This window comes from Pundamilia nyererei, unplaced genomic scaffold, assembly GCF_000239375.1.
Source record: "Pundamilia nyererei isolate P.nyererei 1_Seehausen unplaced genomic scaffold, PunNye1.0 scaffold00011, whole genome shotgun sequence".
Taxonomy (NCBI): Eukaryota; Metazoa; Chordata; class Actinopteri; order Cichliformes; family Cichlidae; genus Pundamilia; species Pundamilia nyererei.
Window position 1 is genome coordinate 3,445,597 of NW_005187412.1, and position 26,303 is coordinate 3,471,899.

General features: G+C 38.7%; 2 protein-coding genes across 6 annotated transcripts in view; both read right to left on the bottom strand.

Annotated features, from left to right (window-relative positions):
- arl6 (ARF like GTPase 6) overlaps positions 1 to 4,741 on the bottom strand; it is a 9,152-nt gene extending 4,411 nt beyond the window's left edge. Inside the window, exons 1-7 of one of the 3 annotated variants that reach the window (XM_005724218.1) lie at positions 4,560 to 4,741; positions 3,508 to 3,661; positions 2,733 to 2,794; positions 2,509 to 2,577; positions 2,336 to 2,430; positions 2,019 to 2,148; positions 859 to 914 (exon numbers count right to left, since the gene is read on the bottom strand). In XM_005724218.1, the coding sequence (XP_005724275.1) occupies positions 859 to 914; positions 2,019 to 2,148; positions 2,336 to 2,430; positions 2,509 to 2,577; positions 2,733 to 2,794; positions 3,508 to 3,627 (532 nt within the window). In that variant the 5' untranslated portion in view covers positions 3,628 to 3,661; positions 4,560 to 4,741. Of the gene's footprint in view, positions 1 to 858; positions 915 to 2,018; positions 2,149 to 2,335; positions 2,431 to 2,508; positions 2,578 to 2,732; positions 2,795 to 3,507; positions 3,662 to 3,819; positions 3,834 to 4,344; positions 4,502 to 4,559 lie in introns of those variants that run through there. The other 2 variants (XM_005724219.1, XM_005724220.1) reach the window with 2 other exon arrangements.
- Positions 4,742 to 6,811: 2,070 nt separating this feature from the next.
- LOC102208562 (ephrin type-A receptor 6-like) overlaps positions 6,812 to 26,303 on the bottom strand; it is a 75,079-nt gene continuing 55,587 nt past the window's right edge. For all 3 annotated transcript variants that reach the window (XM_013908478.1, XM_013908479.1, XM_005724221.1), the window contains 12 exons: positions 21,254 to 21,378; positions 20,750 to 20,912; positions 18,514 to 18,619; positions 15,486 to 15,556; positions 11,819 to 11,944; positions 11,055 to 11,240; positions 10,836 to 10,897; positions 10,530 to 10,739; positions 10,282 to 10,431; positions 9,930 to 10,123; positions 9,201 to 9,350; positions 6,812 to 7,526 (listed from right to left, as the gene is read on the bottom strand). In XM_013908478.1, coding sequence (XP_013763932.1) covers positions 7,412 to 7,526; positions 9,201 to 9,350; positions 9,930 to 10,123; positions 10,282 to 10,431; positions 10,530 to 10,739; positions 10,836 to 10,897; positions 11,055 to 11,240; positions 11,819 to 11,944; positions 15,486 to 15,556; positions 18,514 to 18,619; positions 20,750 to 20,912; positions 21,254 to 21,378 — 1,658 coding nt within the window. In that variant the 3' untranslated portion in view covers positions 6,812 to 7,411. The remainder of the gene's footprint in view (positions 7,527 to 9,200; positions 9,351 to 9,929; positions 10,124 to 10,281; positions 10,432 to 10,529; positions 10,740 to 10,835; positions 10,898 to 11,054; positions 11,241 to 11,818; positions 11,945 to 15,485; positions 15,557 to 18,513; positions 18,620 to 20,749; positions 20,913 to 21,253; positions 21,379 to 26,303) is intronic.

Consider the following 26,303-nt stretch of genomic DNA (forward strand, 5'->3'; position numbering starts at 1 on the left):
TGTTGCAGTATATTAATAACCGACTTTATATTGTGGATGGATTATCTCAGTTGTTCTCCTGACTGAAGTTCGGTCCATTTACAGCATCCTGCCATGCGACTGCATTTGTCTCTAACCATCAGGAACGTTCTTGTTAACTTTTATCAAGTGGAAAAAGTTAGCATTCATCCTCCAGCTTCACTGTGTTTATGTTATGCAAACCTAGCTGTGTCGCTAGCGATCACGTAGCACATCATTATAAACCAGCTAGTTCAACTTTAGTAACAACTACAGAAGTCACTGCTGTTTAGTTTTCTGTCTTCATTTATGTTGGAAGTGATAGCAGAGCTGTACGTTTTGATTTTTTTCAGAAATCTCTCAGTCAGAACATGCTATATCATATTTAGGTGGAAACTAGCAAGCTAACTTCCTGTTAACTTCCAACTCCGTTAAAATATAATAAATTCTGTTTTCATGGATGCCTAGATGTTAAACTTAATTGTTACACCTGGTAAAGCAATAACACTGAACATTTTATTAAAGATGAAAGAATTTAGACAGTTTTTAATGCCGCAGTGATCGTTTGACCTTGGGGACCTGAAGCGGAGTTTGGACCCTGATTGCTCCGCAATGCTCCCGACTTCGGTACTGTACTGTACTGTTGGTTTTTGAGAAAATTAAAGGATTTTAAGTGCCCCTTATAGACAGAAAAATACGCCTGTTAAAAAAAAACAAAAAAACTAACTGTATAAATCTTGAAAGTCATTTAAAATGTATGTAATATGTACTCTAATGGTTAACAGTGAACTACACTGTGAGATGAACTCACTAGTGGATGTCCACTTTCCCCATTTTCATGTATATTCATTCCTACTATACCTTGTAACCAGTCGACTCCCTCCTGTAAACCGTCTCCTGTCAGAGCATTGGTGGCACTGAAAAATATCAAAATACACACTGATAAAAGCACAAAGCAGAAAACCTTCAAGTGACTGCTTTGCCAAATCCACATCCTTAATACTGAGGGTGCAAAGGCAAATCGAAAGAAATCCATTAACCACTGTGTAACAAATCCCTATTTAGGGTTTTTTGTCAGTCTTGTGATTTAACATGGGATACTCTTAGTATGCTTAGCTGTGTGTGGTGTCACTTGCACAGAACATGGAATTAATTTCTTTCTTCCATGTTTAGATTTAACAATGTGCACCAAGTTACACTGTATAATTCATAATATATGAAGATAACACATATAATAAGATGTATAATATATCTTATCTGCAACCAGCATAAAAAAAGGAATAAAATCGCAGAAGGTTCCGTATATTTTTTGTTCTGGTGAAGGATAAAAAAATATTCATTTTCATTGTCAAGTGTTAACGAGCTTGTGTCAATCAATAGAGTAATTTAGTCTCAGGTCACTGAAGTAAATGTTCTAGTGTAACAGTGAAGAGATAGAAATATTTTTGCTGGGTTAATATGACATCTTGTGGCAGATGGCAGATTTATCCTGTCTTCCTCCCATCATCCTAACTGGTTACTTCCTGTTAAAGGGGAGTTTTTCCTTCCCACTGTCGCCAAAGTGCTTGCTGATAGGGGGTCAAATGATTGTTGGGTTTTTCTCTGTATGTATTATTGTAGGTTTTACCTTACAATACAAAGCGCCTTGAGGCGAGTGTTGTTGTGATTTAGTGCTGTATAAATAAAACTGAACTGAAAAATAGATGTTCATCAGAACTATTTCCAGTCATACAATATAAATGTCCCAGTATTAATATCCTGGACTTCCGCCGAGAGGAAGTGATCAGTACAGTTTGGGCATCTTAGTTCAATATGATCGTACACCAGACAATAACAAAAAACAAACTTGCATGCTGTGTAATAAAACTTGTTCTGCCCTTGAAATGGACTTTCGTATAATGTGATGCATCAGGAAAACCGCAAATGGTGCTGGTATGCTCACATCAGACTGCAGTGTAGCTGTTGTGTCTATAATAACTACACTGCTTCAATGGCAATGACATAAAAGTAAAAGCTCGTACCAGATGTGCCAGGGTTTGTCTTTGATGTTCTCCAAACACAGCAGCTGTGAGACTTTAACTGAAGTCAGAGCATCCCTCATATCCATCTTATTAGCAAAGAACAGAATGGGGATCCTCCGGTGTTTAATATCTGCAAGGAGAGAGAGATTAAAGTTTCAGAGTTGCGCTGTTAATTAGAAATGTTATTAGCTTCAAATAAATGAACAATATTTTGAAACTAAATTTAAAAAGGCAATTAAAAAAAAGAAACATTTAAACCTGATTTAATTTTACACAAAATAAATATGTGAACAAGTGGCTAAAAAAAAAATCCTTACCAGGATGATTTAGTAATGTATCCAGTTCTTCTTTGGCCACTACCATCCTCAGTTTGTCTGCGCTATCAATGACAAATATGATAGCCTGGCCTTCCCTGGGACGAGATGAGAGATATTAATTAACGTATATCAAAACAAAAATCTTGCAAAGGCTGTTTTGGGATCACACTCACTTGTAGTAATGTTCCCAAAGGTTTCTGTATCTGCCTTGACCTGACATGTCAAACACTGTGAAAGAAAGACTAGAAGAAGAGAAGAAAATCACATGTGTATGAAGTTTATGTAAATAACGAGACAAGCAATAAAATATATTAATCTGTAACAGATGTTCAATAATGTAAAGCATGACAATACTTTATTACTGGGTTTCAATTCAATATTAAACCACAGCAGCTACCTGGATGTCTTGAACTTCTCTATGCTGAAGCCAATTGTTGGGACAATATCTTGTACCTGGGCCTGAAAAAGAAGGGCACCATGTTCTCATTAGCAGCTTCAGGTGGGGAAAACACAGTATTTAGTAGTAGCAACATTCCCTCTACAGTACTGTCTTTTTCTCATTGTATTGGCTACATCTCACCCTATCCTTGACATCCTCCTCTGTCATCCCAACCCCCTGCATGCCCCCCTTCACTACATCTACAAATCTTCTCTGTGGTTTTTCACTTTTCCTCCTGCCTGGCAACTCCACATTCAACATCCTCTTTCCAGTATATCCACTATCCCTCTTCTGCACAAGTCCAAAGCATGTCAGACTTGCCTTCCTAACTTTGTCTCCGAACCGCTTGACCTGTACTGTCCCTCTGATGTAGTCACCCTAACCCTAACCCATCTTTAGCTGTGCCTCCTGTCTTTTTGTCAGTACCCTCGTCTCCAAACCATATATCATAGCAAGTCTGACTACCAGTGTGTGAATGTGTGTGTGAATGGGTGGATGACTGGTTGTGTAAAGCGCTTTGGGGTCCTTAGGAACTAGTAAAGCGCTATACAAATACAGGCCATTTACCATTTACCATCTTCTAAACCTTTCGTTTTACTATTGCTGGTATCCTTCTGTCATAAATCACCCCTGACACCCATCTCCACCCCTTACACCCCACCTTCACCTTTCTCATCAGCGTTATCAACATAAAGATGAGTGATGCAACATCTCTTGTATTAGAAAGACTTACATTCGAGGGCTTCAGTCTGTTGATGATGGTGGTTTTTCCACTGTTGTCCAGACCGAGACACAGCACGTTCACCTCCTTCTTTAAGCCCAGCCATCCCGCCAACTTGTCAAACAACCCCATTGGCTACTCAGCAACCATCAGCTGTCTTTATGACCTTCAAGTAACATAACATAAACACAGAAAGATTTAGAATACAGCAATACTTTACAGCAAGTGCTGGAGATTATACAGGGTACTTCACGTGTCCTGGAAAATTCACAACATGAGGACCTGCAACTCTAAAGAAGCTGTGGTCACGCACTGATCACCCACCTGTTGCTAATCACATGCAATGGCTATCAGAAACAAGTCAGTCCTAGGAACCCTTTTAAATGTTATACTTTAGCCTGGTGACCCCGAATGTAATCACACGGTAACTGGGCTGTGCGACATAATGTTATCTGTTGTTGTTCGATAACATTAAGCCACTTCTACAAAAATAATGAATAATCTAGACTTTATGGGAATGGGAACGTGTCCTGTGTGGGAAACGTTTCATATTTCATTGCTAGCATAGTTACAGTACTCATCGTTAGCTCTGAGATCACCAAAGGGACAGCGAAAACTGAACAAGTTCACATTTCTGCTGCATAATTAGCATTCACACTCAAGTTGCTGCAATAACAGCAGGACGGCATAACGCCAAGAAATAGCGTTTGTGTTTATGCCTCGCCAAACCCAACAACATTTAACCTTATTATCGTTAGCCTCAGCTAACGTGCTTAGTGGGCTCTAGAATATAATTATCAGTCGCTACTGCTACTTCGTTAATCTCTTGTTGTTACTGAAGCTAGTTACCCTTAGCCAACCTCTTTCCACAAGCTTTACATCAGCGAGCCCTCGTAACGCGGTAGGCTTTTAAAGCCTAGTGCGGTACTCGATATTTAAATGAACAGTCTCAGCCATCAAGGCAATATAGTTCATCGTTGCGTTACCACGACAGCTAGTGATGCTTTAGCTATGGTTAGCTTGTATTATCCTGTGCTAAAGTGTATACTGAAGATGTACTTTACCTGTAATTTTCGCTTGAGTGCCTACGTTCGAGTCGCCCTTCCCTTCCCTTTACTTCACTTCACTTAATATTAAATCGTTTTTGCATTCATTTCTCTGCTTGCCTCTTAAGCTCCATGACCTACTGAAAAACCCACTGAGTTATTTACACTGTGTTGCTGGGAGACCACCGAATTGACTCTAGTCTGACCCCTACAGGGCAGAACAAAACTTACTTACCAATCTGATACCTTTAGCAGCCAGGTTTTAGGCACGCAAGGTGTGTCAAACATAAGGCCTAGAAGGCAGATTCATCCCGGCAAAGACTGAAATCAGGCCCACTGGAAGGCTTTGGAAAATGTGAAGATTTTTGAACTGTATTTTACTGTATATATGTTTTACAGCTTTCTCTATTGATATGGACCTCCCCCACTGCCATTCACACTACACTAAAGTAGTGAAGTAATCGATAAAATTCCAAAAAGACAAATAAAAAAATAAATATCAAATGATTAAAAATACCTTGATTTTTAAATATATTATACATTATGGCTATTGTAAATACAGAACCGTCTGGGGAATGAGCTTTTTCTGTATTTTTACACATTTATCATGTAAAGAAAACTAATACTGCTGGAAATGTACTTCTTTTTCTTCTGTTTAAATATTTCAGGGTTTAAATGTTTAGTTGACTGTCTTTACATGGACAGAAAGGGGAGTTTCATTGGGCCAGCCCACTTAAAGATCAAAGTGGGCTGTATGTGACCCCGATTAAAAAGGTGTTTGACACCCCTGCTCATGTTCATACTGATCTTTACTGACAGTATCCACTTTCCAAAACAAGTTATTCTATTATCTAGAATAAGGGAACGAAACACACCAAAAACACAATCAAAGTAAATACAACCATGAAACAATTAATCTGAAATTATCATAAACAAGAAGCATTTTTAAAAGTGAAGCAATAGTCTGTTGTTTGTCTTAATTAATCTACTGATGTCTTATAGGCAAGACATTACTAACATACTGAGAACCAAACTACTTTTATGTTAACCTTCACTGTCCAAAACATTGTGTAACTACATATTTTCACTGTTAAGTGCAAATCCCTATAGACAGTTCTGATATAAAATAATGACTGTAAGCCATAAAATAACAACATTTCTCACAGAATCTAAAACTGTCTACATACTGAACACCTACTTTGGCCAGACATAGCTTTCACCTAGCACCTTTGATAAGCACCCATGTGACAAACTCACCTGACAGTGACACAGAAAATGTGTCAGTCTTCTGAGTGACAATTAAGATAACTTGTTTTTGAGTGAGAGATGGCATCTATGGACATCTGTGTGTGTGTGTGTGTGTGTGTGTGTGTGTGTGTGTGTGTGTGTGTCTGAAATTGGCTCCCTTGCCACTTCATTAGGTATACCTGTTCACCTGCTTGTTAAGGCAAATATCTTCTCAGCTAGTCACAGAGCAGGAACTCAGTACAGGTGAATAAGACCTGCTGAGGTTCACACTGAGCATCAGGAAAAAAGATGATTTAAGTGAAGCATGATTTGGCATGGTTTTTGGTGCCAGACATGCTGGCCTGTGTATTTCAGAAACTGTTGATTTTCCTGCCCAGTCATCTCTAGAGTTTACAAAGAACCGTCAATAATACGGAAAACACCCAGTGATCCAGCCAGTTCTTCGGGCTGAAATGCCTTCCTGATGCCAGAAGAGAATGGGCACACTGTTTTGACCAGCTGGGAAGGCAATAGTAACTCAGATAACCACTCATTGCAACCAAGGTATGTAGATGAGCATTTCTGAACACACAAAACATCAAAACTTTGAAGCAGATGGGCTACAGCAGCACAAGACCATACCTTTTGTTACTCCTGTCAGCTGAGAGCAGAAAACGGAGGCTACAGTTCACCAAAAGCAGAAAGTTTTTATAGATGTTACCTGGATTGATTAGTCTTGATTTCTGTTGCAACATGATAGAGTCCAAATTGATGTAAATAGCATCCTGTTTTGCATCAGCTATTCAGAAAACTTCTATTCCATATATCAAAATGTTTCCAACACCTTGTTGACTTAAGGTGTAATCCTGTACTGGCAAAGTGTACCTAATGAAATGTGTGGCGTATGTAGAGATTGAGGCCAGGGGTGGTTAAAGTCTGAGAGAAAACTAAGTATTAAAATAGGGTTGTTTATTCAGGAACCAACATACTGGATAAAACATACAATTTTCACAAGACTTTTTGTACAAGACATACTGCATCATCATGAAGAGAGAACATACATTTCTATAAAATCTTTTGACATTCAGCGGTCTTCAGTTCAAAAAACATGATTGTATTTTACCATCCGGTCAATCTTTATTCTTTTAAGTGAAGTGTTTCATAAACCAGCTGGAAAGGTAGTTATTAAAGTCACACACTGTACCACACATCACCAAATGATTTCTCCTGTCCTCATCTTCTCTGGTCATGAGGTAAGAAACTTTAGACCATTCAAAGTCAATACAAACCATTGGATTGTCACTTGGAAAGAGAAGAGGTATTGGTGAACACTTGAATAGACACTAGAGAAAAGAAGTCCTAAATTCAAGTGAATGCTAGTATTTGCTGAGATAATAAAGAGACCGCATTTGGCCAACGCCAGAGGTTGGTTGTTGTGGAGGCTGTATTGATAATGATCCAGATGATGATGTGTGTGCTAACTAGACCACATGTGGTCTAGCAGCAGACCGCTCTCATACGAGCAGCATGTGGTACCTGCTACACCTAAGAGTCTGGTGTTTTGTGCAATTAGTTGAATGACGATGCCAAGGAACTTGTTTCCAGCTCAGTTTGTACACACAGTCTGACTCTGTGCAATGGGCTCACACTTGAAAGCCACTCTGCTGAATGTGGTGAAGCTGCAGGCGAAGGGACTGTATGCTGCTTATGATTCTCCTCTGATGGCCAATCAAACAGACTCCAATACGTCTGATGTCACTGAAGAAAGAGGAGAGAAGAGATAAGAACAGCAAACCTACTTTCTACAACAAGGAAAACACAAAACTGTAACAAGCAAAAAGTTGACAGTGTTAACAATGACCACATTTAACGTGAAAGCACAATAGTGGCAGTGTTGTAGTTTATGTTACACAGTCAGCATATGTGAATAAAACTTGGCATACAGTACTGTGTAAAAGTCTTGAGCCAACATTTCTTAATAATTTACATCCAAGGAGGCAAACGTCATTGTAATTTTTAAAGTGGTCTTGAGCAATAGTTTTCCAAAGCTCGTCTTTGGACTGGCTGCTTTATCACTCATTTTCAGTGAAGTCCTTTATTTTTTAAGGTGGTTTACACTGACAAATTGTACAAACATAAAAAAGCACCTGAATTAGTGTTGTGTTACTACCTGTATGTCGCAAAAACAAATAATTTGTTACAGTTTCTTTAGTTCAGTCTAAAAATTGTCAATGACAACACAGTTTGTCAAACATGAGCTTTTTTTGTACCAAAAAGATGATTTCCAAAGTGCTATTAGCTGAAAACCTGGCATATCTTTGCATAATATGCAGTGTGTTCTTAACAAATTAGAGGAAATTGGATAAGTGGAGTACAAAAGAAGAAGTAAAGGGCTTAAAAATAACCCTCTACACAGTAGATGAACACTATCTGAAAGTAAATTTCTTAAGAATCAGCAAAAAGAAATTCAGCAAAGACAAGCAAAGAAATCGTCTCAAATGAGGATGCCTGTCAAGAAGCATTCTTAACAAAGGGAAAGGAGGAGAAAAGCCTGAGGTATCAGTGTCAGTAGGTCTGATTGAGTGATGAATCCACATTTGAAGTTTTTGGTCAAACCAGCATCAGTATCTATGAAGGAGATCAGAGAGACACAACAGTAAGTGTGTACAACCCTGTGTAAAACATGGTGGAGCCTGTGTCATGGTTTCTGGGTGCATTTCAGTCAGTGGTGTTGGGGATGTTTTCAAATGAAATCATGAAAACAGAAAATGCCATCCAGAAAATATCCGATTGACAACAGTTTCATTTTCCGCATGGCGATGATTTCAATCACACTGCCAATGAAGTAAAAGCATTCCTGGAAAGAAAAACACATAATGGATGGATTGGCCTCCCCAGAGACCAGACTTTAACATTATTGAAGCAGTGTGGGATCGTCTTTATAGAGAACAGAACAAAAGGCAGCCAACATCTAAAGACGAGCTTTGAAAGTCCTTAAAAAACCTGGAGAACTGTTCCTGAAGACTACTTAAAGAACTTACAAGTAAGCTTACCTAAGAGAGTTCAGGTTGTGTTGAAGAATAGGTAAGGTAGTCATACCAATATGACTTCCAAGTTTTTTTTAAAAACTTTACATACTACATATTCCAATAATTCCCTATACCGATTTCCTGTTTTCCTAGCAAATTTAAGACTTTTAGCACAGTATTGTAGTTCAAGTTTCTTGATCGTGCTGTGGTTAAACCAGCAGGCACACACAGCATAAAAAATAGGATATTTAAAAAACAACTGCACAGCACTGGACAAAACTCAATAGTTGAATCGTGTTTTTTTACAGTGTCAATATTTCCTGCTTGTTTTATGCAACTTAGTTTCCTTTTAGTGTACGTTTTGATAGTGTAACTGCTCTCTGTATAATTTGGCTCTGCTCACTCTATGCTCATGATTGAAATAGAATCCAGCGTCGTGTATCCTGCTGCAAGAAAGTTGTTCTTATACTGGCTCATTTTGATGGAGTCGAGCCAGTCGCCGATAGAGATGAAAAGAGGGTAATCTGGCATGCCGTCTGGGGAGTCAGCGAAACTGACATGGCAAAGAGAAAAACACAGGAAATATTCTTTGAATAAACAGTTTAGATGCATAAGAATTACCAGTCAATCAAAATTATACCTTTACCTACCTATTCTTTTCTGATAGTTTCCTTCAGGTTCAACATTTTTATTGGTTTATGATGTGATGCACTGGGACGCTACAGTAATATGTAATACATACATATCAAACCTCATAATTTTAGTAGTGTAATTATGTAGCTATAATTCTTAGACATTCCTTTCTGAGTAGTTAAATGCACCCATTCTGCATCCTGAATGTTTATGCTGAAATGCTTTTAACCGTAGTTATACGTGTCCTCATATTTTTGTGTATGTTTTTTTAAATGCATGCATAGTCATATATGCCATCATGATTGCATGTATTTTTTTTTGATGTTTTTTATGTAAAGCAACATACTATAGTCGTAACTGTACTCAAGACCAGGAAAAATGAATTTGCCTTATTTTCAGTGCAGAACAGCTCCATATTTTCCAGATTCTACACTATCTTAGTGTCTGTATATATTGTATATAAACAATGGAAACAATCTCTGCGTTATTCGATACTTACCTCTGAACATCATTGGCTAGATTCAGCAGCCCACTGGGATTAATTATGAGTTTGTCGAGGAACGACAGCACATCACTGAAGTGTGGGCGCTGGCTGTATTCCTTTTGCCAGCAGTGTAGCATGAGCTGATGCAGCGTCACAGGACAGCCCATTGGTGCTGGTAGACGATAGCCTTCTTCAATAGATAAAATGACCTGAGATGAATGTCAGTAAACATACTGTTGAATCTCAAATAAAACAATGATTCATTGATTTGTTTAAAGAGTTACACTCCTCATACAAGAGACAGAATTGCAAGAAATTGAATGAAGTGTTGACTATACTGAGGAGTTTAGAGCGAAAAGCAACTTACGTCTTGATTGGACATCTCCCAGTAGGGCCTCTCTCCATATGACATCACTTCCCACATGACAATGCCATAGCTCCATACATCACTAGCTGAGGAAAACTTTCCATAAGCAATTGCCTCTGGTGCTGTCCAGCGTATTGGTATCTTTCCTCCCTAACGCAAAATAGAAACACAGGATCCTCTTGTTAGGGCGATATTCAGACTTCAGTATCATTATTGATGCTGTAAAATCTTCCAGGAGCTGCACTCACTGTAGCTGTGTAGGCTGCTTCGGTGTCATCTTCAAGAACTCTGGACATGCCAAAATCAGAGACCTTACACACCAAGTTTTCATCAACCAAGATGTTGCGAGCAGCTAGGTCTCGGTGAACATAACCCATTTCTGAAAGATAGGTCATACCAACTGCGATGCCCCGCAGCATGCCAACCAGCTGGAGCACTGTGAACTGACCATCACGTGCCTGAGGTGGTATTAAGACAGAGAGGGTACAAACAGCGTGTGAAGAAGATAATCTTCAGGAATGCACCATACCAGTGTGAACATGCATTCCCCTTACCCGGAGGAAAGAGTCCAGTGCTCCATTTTCCATGTACTCCACCACAATCATTATTGGTCTGCCTGAGGAAAAGGAGAAGGACTTGATTTGACAGCTCAACGGAAAGAAAAGAGACCCAACTGCAAAAATGCAAGAAACCCCCCCCCCCCCCCAAAAAAAAAAAACAAAAAACAAAAAACAAAAACAAGAAATGGAAGTCAAGCTGTGTAAAGAGCTTACTCTTAGTGACCACTCCCTCCAGCCTGATGATGTTGGGGTTGTTAAACTGCCCCATGATCGAGGCCTCACGCAGAAAGTCTCGTCTCTGTTGGTCCATATAACCACCCTTAAGGGTCTTTATTGCCACAGAGATGTCCATCCTGCCTGGTACACGCAAACGGCCACTGCAGACTTCTCCAAATTCACCTACAAAACACAGTAGATTTCCTTTCACTTACATAATAAAACATATTCAAAGTAAAAACTAGAAAACAGATTAAATGCTGGGTATTGTTCCTGAATCCTTACTCTAAAGCGAAAACGACAGACGAAATAAAAATGAACATGACTCAGATAGACATGCAACCTAATCACTGGAGGAGATATATGAAATTCATCACCACTAGGCCTACTGCACAGTTAGTTGTCTGACATATTTAAAACCATGCAACTGCACATGGGTTCCACCAGATGGAGCTCATATTACAGAAACCCCTGAGAAGGGGGCACCTTCATAATTACTCAGGGGTTTATAAGCCGACACAATCTGTTCAAATTAATGAACCATCAAACTCCATTATTCAAAGCCTGCAGTGTTAGCATCTCTAAGGTCCAATACTAATATGCTTCAGCATTTCTTTTTATATAGCAGACAAACATTACTGGCAAGTTTTGCAAATGCCTACGTATCACTTTCTTGGAAAAAACACCCAGGTTGAAGTCCGATTTCATCCATTTCATCCGATGAATTATCACGACTTACTGATTTGTATTAGTTGTTTTACCTGCGCCTATCACCCTCTCGATGCATATGTAAGAGGGGTTTATCTCTTTGGCAAATTCCTCCACAGCCTGAGTGGGGTCTTCATATGTATCTGGATCCACATAGGTCTTTATTCCAGAAAATGGGACTAGAAGAGAAACAGACAATATAATGTATTCTTTTATGTATATTGTGGAGTAGCACATAAAAGTTAGAAATGAGGTTGAACTGCTTTGATACATGAGTACAAGTAGATAAAGTTCTTACACATTTCTCCACAACAAGGACACACAACCAGACAGAGAGAACAGTGTTAAACACATGTGCTCAGAAGAGATTGTGAAAGGGTTTTTAAACACAAACTGAACTAAAGATGAATTCTGCCCAGGGAAAAAAATGATAATTTTTATTGATTGAGTGAATGATTGATTTTTACACATAAGGTATGGAAATTCTCATATCTAACATTATCTAATCAGGTCCAGGAGGGTATAAAAGATCCCTTAACTTTGTCTCAGAGTGAGACGTTGAATGATAGGTTATTTGATTATGAAATTCTCGTCCTGCATGACTTGCATGAGAAAACTTTCTTCCCAAACAGATATTAGTTTTATCAACCACAGTGCATATTTTCTTAATCTATTCAAAACCTGAAGCATTTTCAAGCATAAAGTCATTATCTGGCTTCTCTAAGCCTGCAGGATATTCTGTTATACTGAAGCCAGACTGTGCAAGAGAAGGTGATTCTTTATTCAACTGTGTTAGTCCATAATTGGTCGACTATTTGCTTCTCTTATATTGTGAGGTTTTTCTGTTATTTTGTCAAGGGATGGAAAAGGGGGCAGAAAAAGAGAAAGAAAGAGCTGGGAAAAAAAATCCCCAGAGCAGTATAAAAAGACATTGCAGACAGTTAGAATTCTGCATCTTCCTCTCTGGCTGAGGCTGGGGATGCTGCTGCAGTGGTGTGCATTATGACTGGCACGAATGATAACTGGAAGTTGTCCGTGGTACACCTCAAGCAGATGAGCTTGGGACTAAATGTACTTTATAGCTGCGTCAGCTTGTGTTGTGGAAGCTTGAAGGCTTTGTCTACCCACCTCTGTCTCCAGGGTGTCTAAGCTCAGCTCTATAATAGAACAAGCCTTTTCTACCAGTTTGTTGAGCCTGGTGGCATCCCCCCACCTGGGTGATGGCTCCCAAGCACACACGAGCAAAGAACAAATAGCACAGAAAAAACTGGTGCGACTCATATAGATTTCATTCTACTGGATAGAAAGAAATGACTCATAAAAGTACATATGTATCAGCAAGGCCATTGTTACTGTTTGGCATAAAGTAAAATTAGACTCATTCTTAAATAAGCTGCTGAAAAAAATCTCTGTCCAACTTCCAGCACCATCAAGGAAAAGACTCAGAGAGCAGTATTAGCACAGCAGATGACTGAAATAATTATCAAATGTGGACACAAGCACCAAAATATGAGTGTTTGTTCCTCTGCAAAATCCCATTAGCCACTTAAATTTTCAAAATGTTCCAATTTAGCCATCCTTTGCATTTTATGAAACAACATTTTTCACTACAGAATGTCATATAACTGATCAATTTTGGAAGTTTTACACTTAATTTTGAATTATTTTAACAAGTCAGATGTGTTACTTGAAAACTTCCTCAGAGCTGGTTTGTTTGAAGTAAAACAAGATAACTGCAGATACACATAATATGTTACATGCTGCTCCAGTGGTCCAGTAACAGTGCTGTCCAGCTTGACGGATTACCCTTTTACTCATACATACAACTAGAGTCAGATATTTAACATTCATCTGGTGCCAATGAGTGAATTTTATGAATTCAGTGCATGAAGGCTTCTTTACCCTTGGCTCAGCTCTCTCACACTGGCGCACTCTGTCATCAACGTTTTTAACGGCTTATTTTTTCACCTGCTAACACAGAGAGATAATCATGTACCGCCACACCAGCAGACACTTTAGAATCACCCGATAACCTGACAAGCATGTCCTTGGACTGGTTCCGGCCTGGAACCCTCATGCTGTGAGGTGACTGGCGGCACCACAGCGGTGTTGTACTGAGTAAGTCCTGTAACTAATCTGACTGTCGTAAGTTCATTAGTGTTTTATCCTTTCCCAGTTTAGTCTATGGTAAACTGACTGCAATTATTAGAGTGCTTTATTACTCTCACCTAACACTCAAAGTACGGCATGAGCTCCATCCATAAATGCATTTTTAACATTAACATGCAAACCTAGATGGATGCTTCAGAGGATTCAGAACAAACACGCAGTATTAATCACAGTAAGTAAGTGATCATAAAAGAGTATATGAACCAATTTTAGTTCTCATATCACCTGTAAACAATTTCCCTGTAATTTCATTTACCTGCTGCACTATAGAGAAGAACCAGATTAGTTACCTGCACACAAACAGTAGCAGTGCACACTTAGAGATGGGCCTTGTGTCCAAAGGACAAGAAAATGGTATGTCAGCATGTTACAATATTTTCCTCACAGTCTTTAATGCTCTTCTCGATCAATAAAAAAAAAGCCCCAATCAAACACACACAGGTAAAATTGTTAGATTTGTGTCGAGAGCCAAACTTGTTTCCCTGCAGGCCTCAAATCGGATCCTACAAGAGCTCTCACTGAATTGCCTAAGTAAAACACAGGGCACAATAATACGTCCTCCCTATGGGGCAATCTATAACCCTGTTTTTATCTGTAATTGTAGCACCACTGTAATTATTAACTGGAACAGCAAGTTTTGTCAAAAAACCAATAGTGGGTTTCTGGCAAACTGTGAGTGATTTAGCACAGAAAATAGGCCCAATCTGTGTGACAAAAGCCCAAACATAGTGAGAGGGGACTTGAAATGGATTTTTAAGAGTCAAAATCTCACCAATAGCATGCTCAATGGTGAGCCAGACAGAGGGATTTCTTTTTGTATTTTGTAAGACGATGCAATGTGTGTGTTTACTCAAAGTATTAAAACGACAAAAACAAGGAACATTGGCGCTGCAGGTTAATCTTCTGCTTTCTGGATTACTGACTACACATATGTGTATACCTGGATTTGTAGTTATTGGTGCAGGACATTTTAACTGTAAAAAACTTCTTTTAATAAGTACAGTTAACCTAATATTTGCCCTATATTGGCTGGATACCTGACTCTTACCTGAATATAAATTTAAAAATAACATTGCTTTTTAAGATTACTTGCAGTTTTCATTTTTTTGCCTTAATCAGTTCTTTTAAAAGGCTATTTGGCTTTGATCTTTTTTCATTGCACACTAACATTCGCCTAATGTAGGTTTGAACAAGCTCCAAATCCAAATCAATCCACCCTATCTACCAGCACGTGGATGGACTGTAATGAACCAGTGTCTTTAAATGCATCCTTTTGGGCTTATTTTGTTTTTGAGCCATAACAGGAATTACAAAGAATTGAACTGTAATAACTGAGTTTCATTCAACAGAAAATAAGAGAGTCCATAAATTCTGCTCATGACAATATAAAAAATGCATAATGCATAAGAATTGTTGCTCTAAGGCAAACAGTGACCACGCTTTGTATAACTTCTTGCAAAACTAAAGTCCTGGGAATTACAACAAATGTTGTCGCACTCATCTTACCTGTGTGAAATCCCACATTAAATACAGACACACACAGACACCCACCGTGTCCACTGTGAAAGCGTGTCCTCCTCTTCTCCTCAGATTTCATCCGAGCTTTGATGTACCCCTGACACCTGCACATGTAAGACACAATAACACAACAGTTAAAGATCTGAATGAAAATGCTAAATGAAGGTAAATTAGTTTTCATTATCAACATGAAGCATGACTATTTTTTCTTTTTTGCCATTTGGCTTCTCTCTGTGATCCCACATAATCTGCCTTTTGGTTTACAAAAAAATTCTATTTGAAAACCGACATTATGTTCTTTTCTATCACTCGTTTTAAGAGCAATTTTTGCTCTTTCCTTGATTTAGATCTTTTTTTCTTCTTCTTTTCTTCCATTTTAGTATTCAGATCCCCACATGTTCAAACTTTCAAGGCTCCACAGATTCGGACTCAATTGACAATCAAGCACTTGTATTCAGCAAAAAGAACAATTTAGATCCTCTTTGCAAAAACTACCCAAGAAGAAGACTGCTCTTTAAAAATGTCATCATAGGATTTAATTTTTCTGAAATGTTGCACTTTATTTACACACTTTACAAGTCACTTACACAAGATAATACTTTATTGATATTTGGGTGCAGGTAAACCTGGTTCAAAGACAATGAGATAATGAATTCACACACTGCGACTCTTCTGGATTGGTATTGTTCACACTTCACACATAAAAAAGCTGCAACTATATATGAAAATCATCTCTGCAGAACAGTATAACAGGTTTAAAGCAGACACCTGGTTACCTCTGCAAAATTTTTATTGCCAGTTACAGTTCTGCAAATTGTCCAGAAAAATGGGGAATAGGTGGATGAGTTTACTGACAAATATATAGGAATACAGTCTATAATAAGAAATCTTAGATTTTATGATTCTAAAAAGCTTGAAAATGAATATTTGGTATGACCACCTTTATTCTTCAACACAGCCTGAACTTTCTTGTAATTTCTTTACGTCGTCTTCAGGAGTAGCTCTTTGGGCATCTGGAAGGACATTGAAAGCTCTACTTTGGATGCTGGCTGTCTTTTGTTCTGTTCAAAATGTTCAGTACTGTTGAGGTCTGGACTCTGGAAAGGTAAATCCATGATTGATAATGTTTCATTCTGTGTGTGTGTGTGTTTTTTTTTAAATCCGGGTATGCTTTTACTGGATTTCTGCTTCAGTTAACAGTAGATGGATCAACCGAAGGGCCAGATGCATCTCTATGGTCACGTGTCAGGTCTGTGCCGGATTTTATTTTTCATATTTCTTAATTAAGGACTTTCAGATATTATTGACCTGCTGTAGTTTTCTATTAAAGGGTTTTGAGGAAGTGCCAGGAAATGCCAAGTTTTCAACTAACAGTCTTTGCAAAAATACATTGTTATGCCTTTCAAACTGTGTTAACGTTGACATTCTTCAAAGATTCAATAAAATAAAAAGATACTGGCAGCCGCCACTGCTGACCTCTTGGCCTCCTAGTCAATGTACATGTTGTCTAAGTATAAAAATCCTAGTTTATCTTCCTCTTGAGTTATTGCATTCAGAAAATTTTCAGAAAAGTTGACCTCTGACCTTGGTCTTGAGGTCACTGAAATTCAAACTTGTCTGAGACTTTTAGTAGATGGACCCATGGTATGAATTTAAAAAACCTGTTTCCTTCTTCTCACCCACCACCCTGCCCAGTCAGGTGATGACAATGATGCATCAGTGTTTTACAGCTGAAGGGTAAAAATGAGAACAAATAATGAGTTTTTGTGACAGAATAACAAAAGTAGTTAAGAAAAAAAATCTAAGATTGGTTCTTTGCTAAGTTTTCTGTTATATGTAGACAACCATGGTTCATCTCTTGAGTCAGGTGACTTTTTCCTTGAATGACTCATAGGTCAGTGTTAAGTGGCCTATCCCTCAAGCTCCTAATACATACACCTATAGCAGGGCTGGGGAACTCCAGGTCTCAAGGGCCGGATGCAAGTAACATCCTGGGTCAACACACCTGATCAGTTCATTACCAGCCCTCTGTCGAACTTCAAGACATGTTGAGGAGGTAATGTAGGCATTTGAATCAGCTTTGTTGGATCACGGACACATCTAAAACCTGCAGGACAACGGCCCGCGAGGCCTGGAGTTCCCCACCCCTGACCTATAGCATCAATTTGAAAATATTACATCATCTTGTTCTTGAGTTATTGCATTCACAAGATCTGCAGAGAACTTGACCTATGACCCTCTGACCATTAAACCTACTATTATTAGATGCACCTATAGTGTCAATTTGAAACAACAATAATTTCCAAACATTACTCTGGAAATGCTCAGGTACAAGGAATGAATTGAAAATGAGTAAAAAAGCAGCGAGTGTCCAAAGAGATAAGAGACTTTCAGGATGTCTGGAGAACTATTGCTCACCAGCACTTTAAAAAATTACAAGCCAGTCTGGATTCTTGGCAAAAAAGAAACACTGTATTTACTGTATATACCTTAACTACATTTCAGGTGCAAACAAAGATAAAAGTAAACAAAGTAACAATGTTGGTGGCTCATTTCCCACACAGAGTCATTTTAACATAGATAGTGATGTCATCCTTTTTTCAGCTTTTTTGTAGACTGAAGTTTAGATATGTTCAGCTTAATGTAATGTTTGCAAATTGTGTAATCAAAGATTATCATTCGGTTTGTATCACAATTAAGTCAGAATCCAGACAGAGTATCCACACTTTCTGGCCATTTTTCATTGTTTATTAATAAGTGCCACTAATGGTAAAAACGCTGTGAACCAGAGGCAGACTGAAGACAACTTTGTGAGCCAACCTGGGGAGGTTAATGGAATGAAGAAAACTGCTGGTACATGCATTACATGCTGAGTAATTAGGCAGAAAATTGGTTCAGCCATTTGTAAAATAAGGGTGTCTGCTTGGTGGCAAAAAAGGAGTCCATTAACAGACTTCTGGTTGTGGCCTCACTCTGGAGATTATGAGAGAAAAAGGTGTGTGTGTGTGTGTGTGTGTGTTTCTGTGTGCGTGTGCACACAAAAAAACAGGGGATGTCTTACCGTCCAGTGATTAAAAGGAAGAGGGTAAGGATGACCAAAAGGGAAAAACCTCCTACAGATGCTGTGACAACCACCAGAACTTGACCCTGATCAGCAATATCAGGATCTGAGGAAAGTGAGAACAAAGTGACGGTGAAAACGGCGGAAAGATCATTCATCTGAATATTAAGAACTCTCCCTCCCAGACTTGATACCAGAGGAAGGACAAACTGCTTTGCGACACAAAATGTACTGAAAAGACCGACTGTGGTTTCTCTGTTACTAATTTAAAACAGTATCCATGTTTATACCCAATGAAAAGAAACGATCCAGGCATTTTGTAAGTTTCCTCTGTAAAAGATTAGTTGTCTCTCCTGAAATGAAAAGCCTATTTAAAGTTATTGTTGCGATTTGAATTGATTGGCTTCTGTTTTGACATTTGATTTGTTCTGACTAGGTTATTATAATCTTAATCTAAAAGAGTGAGATGTGCATGATGCGGGTGGATTGCAAGGAATTCATCATATTAGATGGAAAATTCAGCTGTACATTGAAATTATTATTATTATTATTTTATCAATTGCATGTGAGTGACAGTCATTGATATTTATTTCTCCATGAATGTCTTACATGCACTTTCCAGGACTCAGTGCGGTCCTGTGAAAAAACTAAGTACACTCTTTCGTAGGATTTAAGAGGGTAAGCAGCTGTCAGATGCTGCTAAGAAAATGCACTTTAACTAGGGGTCACCAGGAGGAGTAGTCACCTCTATAAAAGGAGAAGTTCAGGCATTTTGCAGGTTTGGAGCATTCAGGTGAGTTAACATAATGTCACAATCTTCCAAATAGTGAACGTCCCAGACAGTCAGCCCAAGGTCAGAGTGCACAATGTCAAAGGAATTGTGAAATCCTAAGGACTACATCTCAGATGCTACAGGTCTCAGTTGTCATGTTAGATGTTAAAGTTTAAGACATTACAATCAGAAAAAGACTGAACAAGTGTATCATGTTTGAAAGGGATGACAAGAAAAAGTTTCTTATCCCTAATAGGTTTGCAAAGCTGCATCCAAACATACTACAAGGCTTCTGGAACAAAGTCCTTTTGACAGACAAGACCAGGGTGGAGATGTTTGGCCATAATGCACAGCATCATGTTTGAAGACAATCCAACAGACCATGGCATGGTGGTGGAGGGGTGAAGATTTGCGCTAGTTGTAAAGCCACTTAACCTGGCCGTCTAGCAGTCATCAAACAAATTCCTCTGTATAACATCACATTCTTGCAACAGGGCAATGATCTCAAGCACATCAGCAAATCTGGGGCCTTAACAGAGCTGTGCAAAAATGAATGCTTGCAAACCTCAATGAACTAAAACAACATTGCAAAGAAGAGTGTGCAGAAAATTCCTCCACAACAATATGAGAGACTGATAAAATCACACAGAAAACAATTAGTTCAAGTTACTGGTGCTATAGGTGGTTCTACAAGCTACTGAATCATGACGAGTACTTATTTTTTCACAGGACTGCACAGGAAACAAAAAACTATTTAATCACATCTGCCTTTAAACAAAAATTTCTCTTGCACTGCAAAATAACATCCTTTTTTTTTTTTTTCCGGTGTTTGTCTTGCTCCATTGTCAGTATCAGCTTGGTGATATATATTTGGTTAATAATAAGAAGTAGCAGGAGACAGGGACATTTCCTTTACTGACATGTAAATGTTTCATTTCACATATATTAAACATTTACTTGTGGATAACTTTTCTTACATTTCTCCAACAGTTATTGTAAAATTAAAGTAAATGTTAACTGTGCTACTTATGAGTTGCACTATATAATGTCAACAGACTTATATCAAATTCACTCTTATAGTGAAATGTGAGAATATTCAAGTGAATATGTACACATTCATCATCTAAAGGGTGCCATACATGCTTAAGCAGACCATCAGAACTGGGAACTTATGGAAGCTTATAAGCACTTAAATAAATGGCTCACGCCTCAGTAAGCCCTGATGAGTTTCAGTGACTCGTAGCAAAGAATGATCATAAAACGTCTCCAAGGATTATATAGAGTTGGTAATCGACAGTGATGGCTCAACATCTGTGGCTTTCCAACTCCCTTTCTCTCTTGTGCATTGTTTTAAAACATACTCCAAATCCATCTGGAACAACAAATCTGCCTGATTATCAGTGCCGTTCCTCCCTAGCACATACAAACCACAACTCCCAAGTGCCCCATCCCTTGCAATCATACCCTCAGCTGCTGTTGTAAACTCAAAGTTGGGGCTGTATGCTGTGTAGCCAGCAGCAGTGCGAGCGCGCACATGGAAAACATAAACAGTCGAGGGTCTGAGGCCCGTCACCACAACACTGGGGGCTTTGGTCCGTGTTGATGAGTAGCTCAACTGCTCTTGCTCCTAGAGAAGCAGAAACAGATTGCCAAACATGATAAACAAAGCCACATTATGGCACAAGAGATAAACGTGTTTTTGCATAAACCCATTATCACAGCAATGTCTTAACAGAAGACATCATTTCTGTCCTATTAACTATCAGAGCAGATGGTGAACAAAGCAGGGATAATGACACATTATGGATGCTCTACACTTATGTTTGGCTTTCTCAATTATTCACTGTGGTGCATTCTAGAGCAACGGCAATAAAAAACGCTTTTGCCACAAAGAGAATTACACATTGTACATAAACATAGTCTGAGAGAAGAAGAAGAACGTCATTCAATATGACAAAAAGGGTTTACCTTCTCATAATATTTCACTTCATAATCCACTATGTCTGAGGGTGGCTTTTCCACTTCTGACCAGGAGAGGGCGATGCTGTTTTGAGAGGCCCAGTCCTTCCTGACTACACCCACCAGAGCAGGACCTGAGGGTAAAGTGAAAGAGTGCAGGGTTTTGAGTCGGCTGTGATAAGAAAGCTGGGAGAACAACAGCGCTTCAAAGCTTGAAAATGATGTATTTTTACATGACTGGCATTTCTTGATAAGAAGTGTCTGTATCCATCACCGTGTTTCTACAATCAACAAAAAATACTTGACTTATTTGACTGACTTTCTTCCAATTGGTTGGCTTATTGAAAAGTGTCTTTATCAAAAGGCTGAACCTGTAAACACATTAACACTTTGGGAAGCATAAGCAAGCAAAAAAACACAATAAACAATATGTTTCTAGCACATCTGGGGGACCGAGAGTCGCCTGGCCAAGAAGCCCAGTAGACTGAGGAAACAAGTGATCCAGGCCATTTCCTGCTCTAGCCTCTGTGGTGAACTCTGAAGTATATTCACTGAATTTAGAGTCGGTACTGCAAAAGGGATTTCACAAGTGTCTTCAGTCATCAGAGAAAAGATGTAAGCATCAAAGAACCAGTTATACGGCTGCAATTGCAAATGAAAAGCTAAATAAACATCTGAAGCTGAACTTATGTAGTTTGTAGTAGACAATCTCAGGTAAAATAGCTGTTGTGAAATATCACAAGTAGGGCAGAGAAATGCATTCGGCATCACAGGAATACCCAAGATAAAAGTAAGACAGGGAAAAAACATTGATTTTGAAACATTTTTATTGTCCAGCTACTGTGTAATGTTCAGTCTCAGAGAGACATTTTTGTCACAGAAACCACTAGACCTACACCAACTGTTTATCATGTTTGTCATTATTGCTGAGTTTTGGGGGAATATTTTACACAAGGCTGCTGAGGACATCATAAAATCACCTAGCAGAGAGTCAAATATTTACCATCAATTATTCATAAAGCCTCTGCTTCAACACAATATGATTTGGCAAACTAACAGATCCAGTCCCCCCTGTTGCTGTGCGTGCTGTTTGAGAGATCATTGTTGGAATACAAATTCAGGAGCAGATTGATGTCATAAATTGTCCTCATGCTCAGAGAAGCAGATAACCTATTCTATACCGAAGTCCACAGACTGGATGCGGCACTTCACAAAAAGGTGACATGTCCCTATAGCGAGTCGGATGCATTGGGGTGCAGAGGCAACTCTTACATCTTGTTAAGAAGCCAAAACGTTCTAGCAGGAGCTCAGCCCAAACACAACGCTTCACAGTCCAGCGGCTCAACCACTTGTATTTATTTTTGCAAAAAGAAAAATGGTGCACACATGAAACATAGTGTTTGATGCTGACTCCTGCAAAAATGCACACTCTGGGTGACAAATATGCAACATGCACACATCTTCAGACTCAAAGTGGTTTAAAAATGTATTTCTGTGTGAGACTGTAACTTCAGATGACTGTATTCTTCTGTGATACAGATACTCCAAAATATATCCATGTCAGAAATTTTTAAAATATAATGTTGTTATAATATAATCTTGTTATAAAGACGCCATAAAGCTAAAACTATCATAAAACTAAAGAAATGGGGGTCCACACAAAAAAAATCACCTGCCAGCTGGTGGAATCTTTTCTGTAACATTTTAATCAGGTAAATGTGTGACTGTAAAAATGCATTTAAACGAGAGTTGTCTGCGTAAATGTCGAGGTTGCAATTGAGAAAGATGTTTTTCAGTTGGCTTTAGTGTAATTGAGCAGATCTTTACTATATGCATAACCCACTTAGGGGATAAAACTTTGTGAGCATCGTGTTACTAGAAGGGATTTCTGTTTGCAGCATACTGTACTGTATAAATTTATGCCTTTACTGTGTGAGAGAACTTGAGCTCGATTTTTTATTTTTTTTTATTTTCTCTAAATCTCTAGAAACCTTCTGCGCACTTATGGAAGAAGTTATTTTAGGTCCGGCACAAATCAGTCTGCTGCTCAGACACCTTCTGCTATGGATGAGTGACTCAAAGAGAACAATTATGGTCATTACAGTTTAATCACAAGTCACAAGGCAAACGATAATTGACGATTGAGCTTACTCTATAAGCTCTAGTTGGTTTATTGGCAACATGCAAAAATAGGTTAACCCTCAACTTCAAATGCTCAAAGAAATAAAGAAAGGACATGGGGGAAGAAGAGGGAGAGAGCAAGTGAGCAGGAAAAGCTGTAAAGAAATCCCATGGGGTTGCATCTCCCCAGCATCTGAGCATATAAATAGAAGTCAGTCTTATTCCCAGAGCAAAGCAGGATGAAAACTGAAGAGAATCCACTGGAGGAAAAAGGAGAAACAGCGAAGTAAGAGAGAGAGAATCTTCTAAATCAGGACACAACATGCATGGATTCAGCATGTGAGAACTTTGTGTGACCTGTTGTTTTTGCCTTACAAAAAGAAATCATTATGATGAAGGCAGTAACAGAGCTAAATCTTTGTTTTTTTGTCTGTTTCTTGTTTCAGGCGGATCAACAGTAAGACATCTGCGGTATGGCGTAAAATCAAAAATCGACTGCCAGAGAAAAGAGCATGGAACAGACAGGACTTCTAATGTACAGTAATTCGAAGCTTTGCAAAGCTTTGCACAGGACTCTGTGCAGTCCTGTGCAAAACTAAGAGCACCCTTACTGCTTCCATAAGAATTCACAGGGTAAGTAGCTAATGTGAGCACCTCTATAGCAGCAGACGTTTTAGCAGTTTCTCTGGTTTGGAGCATTTCATTGTGTTAACACAATCCCAGGAGGGAATGTCCAAGCAAATTCATGCCAAGTTCAGACTGTGCAATGCTCAGAGAAACCGCAAAGAAACCCAAGAGATACATCTTAGACTCTACAGGCCTTTGTTAGCATGTTAATGGCTAAATTTCATGAGACTACAATAAAAAAGAATCCCACAAAAGAATAAGCTTGCTCTGTTTGGAAGGGCTGCAAGGTTTGCAAAGTTGCATCTGATTAAACCACAAGACTTCTGGAAAAATATCCTTTTAACAGATGAGACCAAAGTGGGGATGTTTGGCAGTAATGCACACTGGTGCATTTGAGCCAATCACGACATATCAGCACAAACTACTGATGCCAATTGTCAAGCACGGGGGTGGAGAAGTGATGATTTGGGCTTGTTTTGCAGCAACAGAACCTGGGCACCTTGAGGTCATTTGACCATGAACTCCTTTGTATGCCCAAGTACTCTAGAGTCAAATGTGAATCTGTCTGACAACTAAAGTTTAGCCCAAACTGGGTGATGTAACAGGACAATGATCCCAAGCACAGCAGCAAAACTACAACAGAATGACTGAAATAGAAGAGAACTGAATAGTGAATCAAGGCGGTGCAATGGCCCAGTCAAACGTTAACCTGACTGAAGTGCTGCGGTGGAAACCCAAGAGAGCTGTGCATAAATGTTGAAGTGAAAAGTGGACCTACCCTCCTCCACATTGATGTGAAAGACTGATAGAGTCACACAGAAAATGATTACTTTTAGTTATTGGTGCTAAAGGTGGATCTACAAGGTACTGAATGATGGGGTGTGATTAGTTTTTCACAGGACTGCATAAAATCCTATGAAAAATTCATTTTTCATGTCTTCAACATTCTTTCCACGCTCCTTAAAAAAAAGGTAAATTAAACTCTTGATTGATATTAGCGTTTTAACACCTCTGATATAGGTGCCGTAAAATTTGGTGAAACAGTCTAATTCTTGGTGAAAAGCTCCACTGAAATCAAATTTTGAATGAATTTATAGCATTTTTATTGACATTATGCCCTTTGGAAAATTTGTCAGCTATAGTCAGATAGAATTGTTTTAACCACCACTGAAAGCTGTTAGTGATTTCTTATTAATAAGTAATCTTCGGGATTTAAAAACTACTATGATGAAGACAAGTCATTCAGTCTGGAATGAACTAAACAACAATGTGCAAAAATCTTAGGTGACTTCATAATTTAAACCAGAAGTTATTTGATTTCAATTATTTCAGCAAAGGTTCAGTGCATCATGCAATCTCACATTCTGATAACGGTTTGATTCAATTTGATATATAATTCAATACAAGTGATTCTTCTGTGCTGTGATTCTGCAGTCTAAATTTTGACAGGCTTAACAGATAACATGTTCCGCCTCTGCTCGGCTTTCTTTTTTTAAGTACGGTTTACTATTAACCCAGAGTGGGTCTATATTTGTGGCTGTCCACAAATATTGTAGGTGGACATTTTTAATCTGTGCACCGAACACCTTACACAAATATGCAGTGACTTTCTGTGTGCCACCTTGCAGAATACTGCAGTGAACTTTGTGGGAGGCATCTTCAGTGAGAAATCCTCTGCTGAGCATCAACTACAGCAAGCTCAGAGCAGAGTGCAGTTCACGCTACATAAATACAGAGATCATCGTGCTCGCTCTGCGACGCATTGCTGCCTTTAGAGGTGAGAGGACAACAGCTGATGACTTTGACCTGTGCAGTGAAACCAACTATGGAGCAGAGAATGCAAAAATAGTCATTGAGATGAGCAACTGAGACACCATGACATTGAAAAAACACCCCTCAGAACAACAGTGTGACAATTAATTAACCAAATATCTCCACAATATCTCATCTGAGTCAATGAAAACTATTCTATTTAAAGATGAAGTGGCACCTTAACCAGGCATTTAACTTTTCAAGGTTAAATAAGCACCCTAGGAACTGAGAAGAGAAACGATTACTAATTCTGATTAATAGCTTTAACATATTAGCAGCATAATGACTCATTAATAAACAATTTACCAATGATGGAAGGGTAACAGAAAATATATTGCTACTTTCCTCTCACTACATAATCCAGTTAATTTTTTCATTCTGCTTTTAATTGTCTATTATTCCATAATTGCCATAATATCACAATCAATTATTCGAATCACCTTGCAGCATCTGTCTTAACTGGTAATGAGACTGTCCATCCACAGTCTCGCTCCCCCCC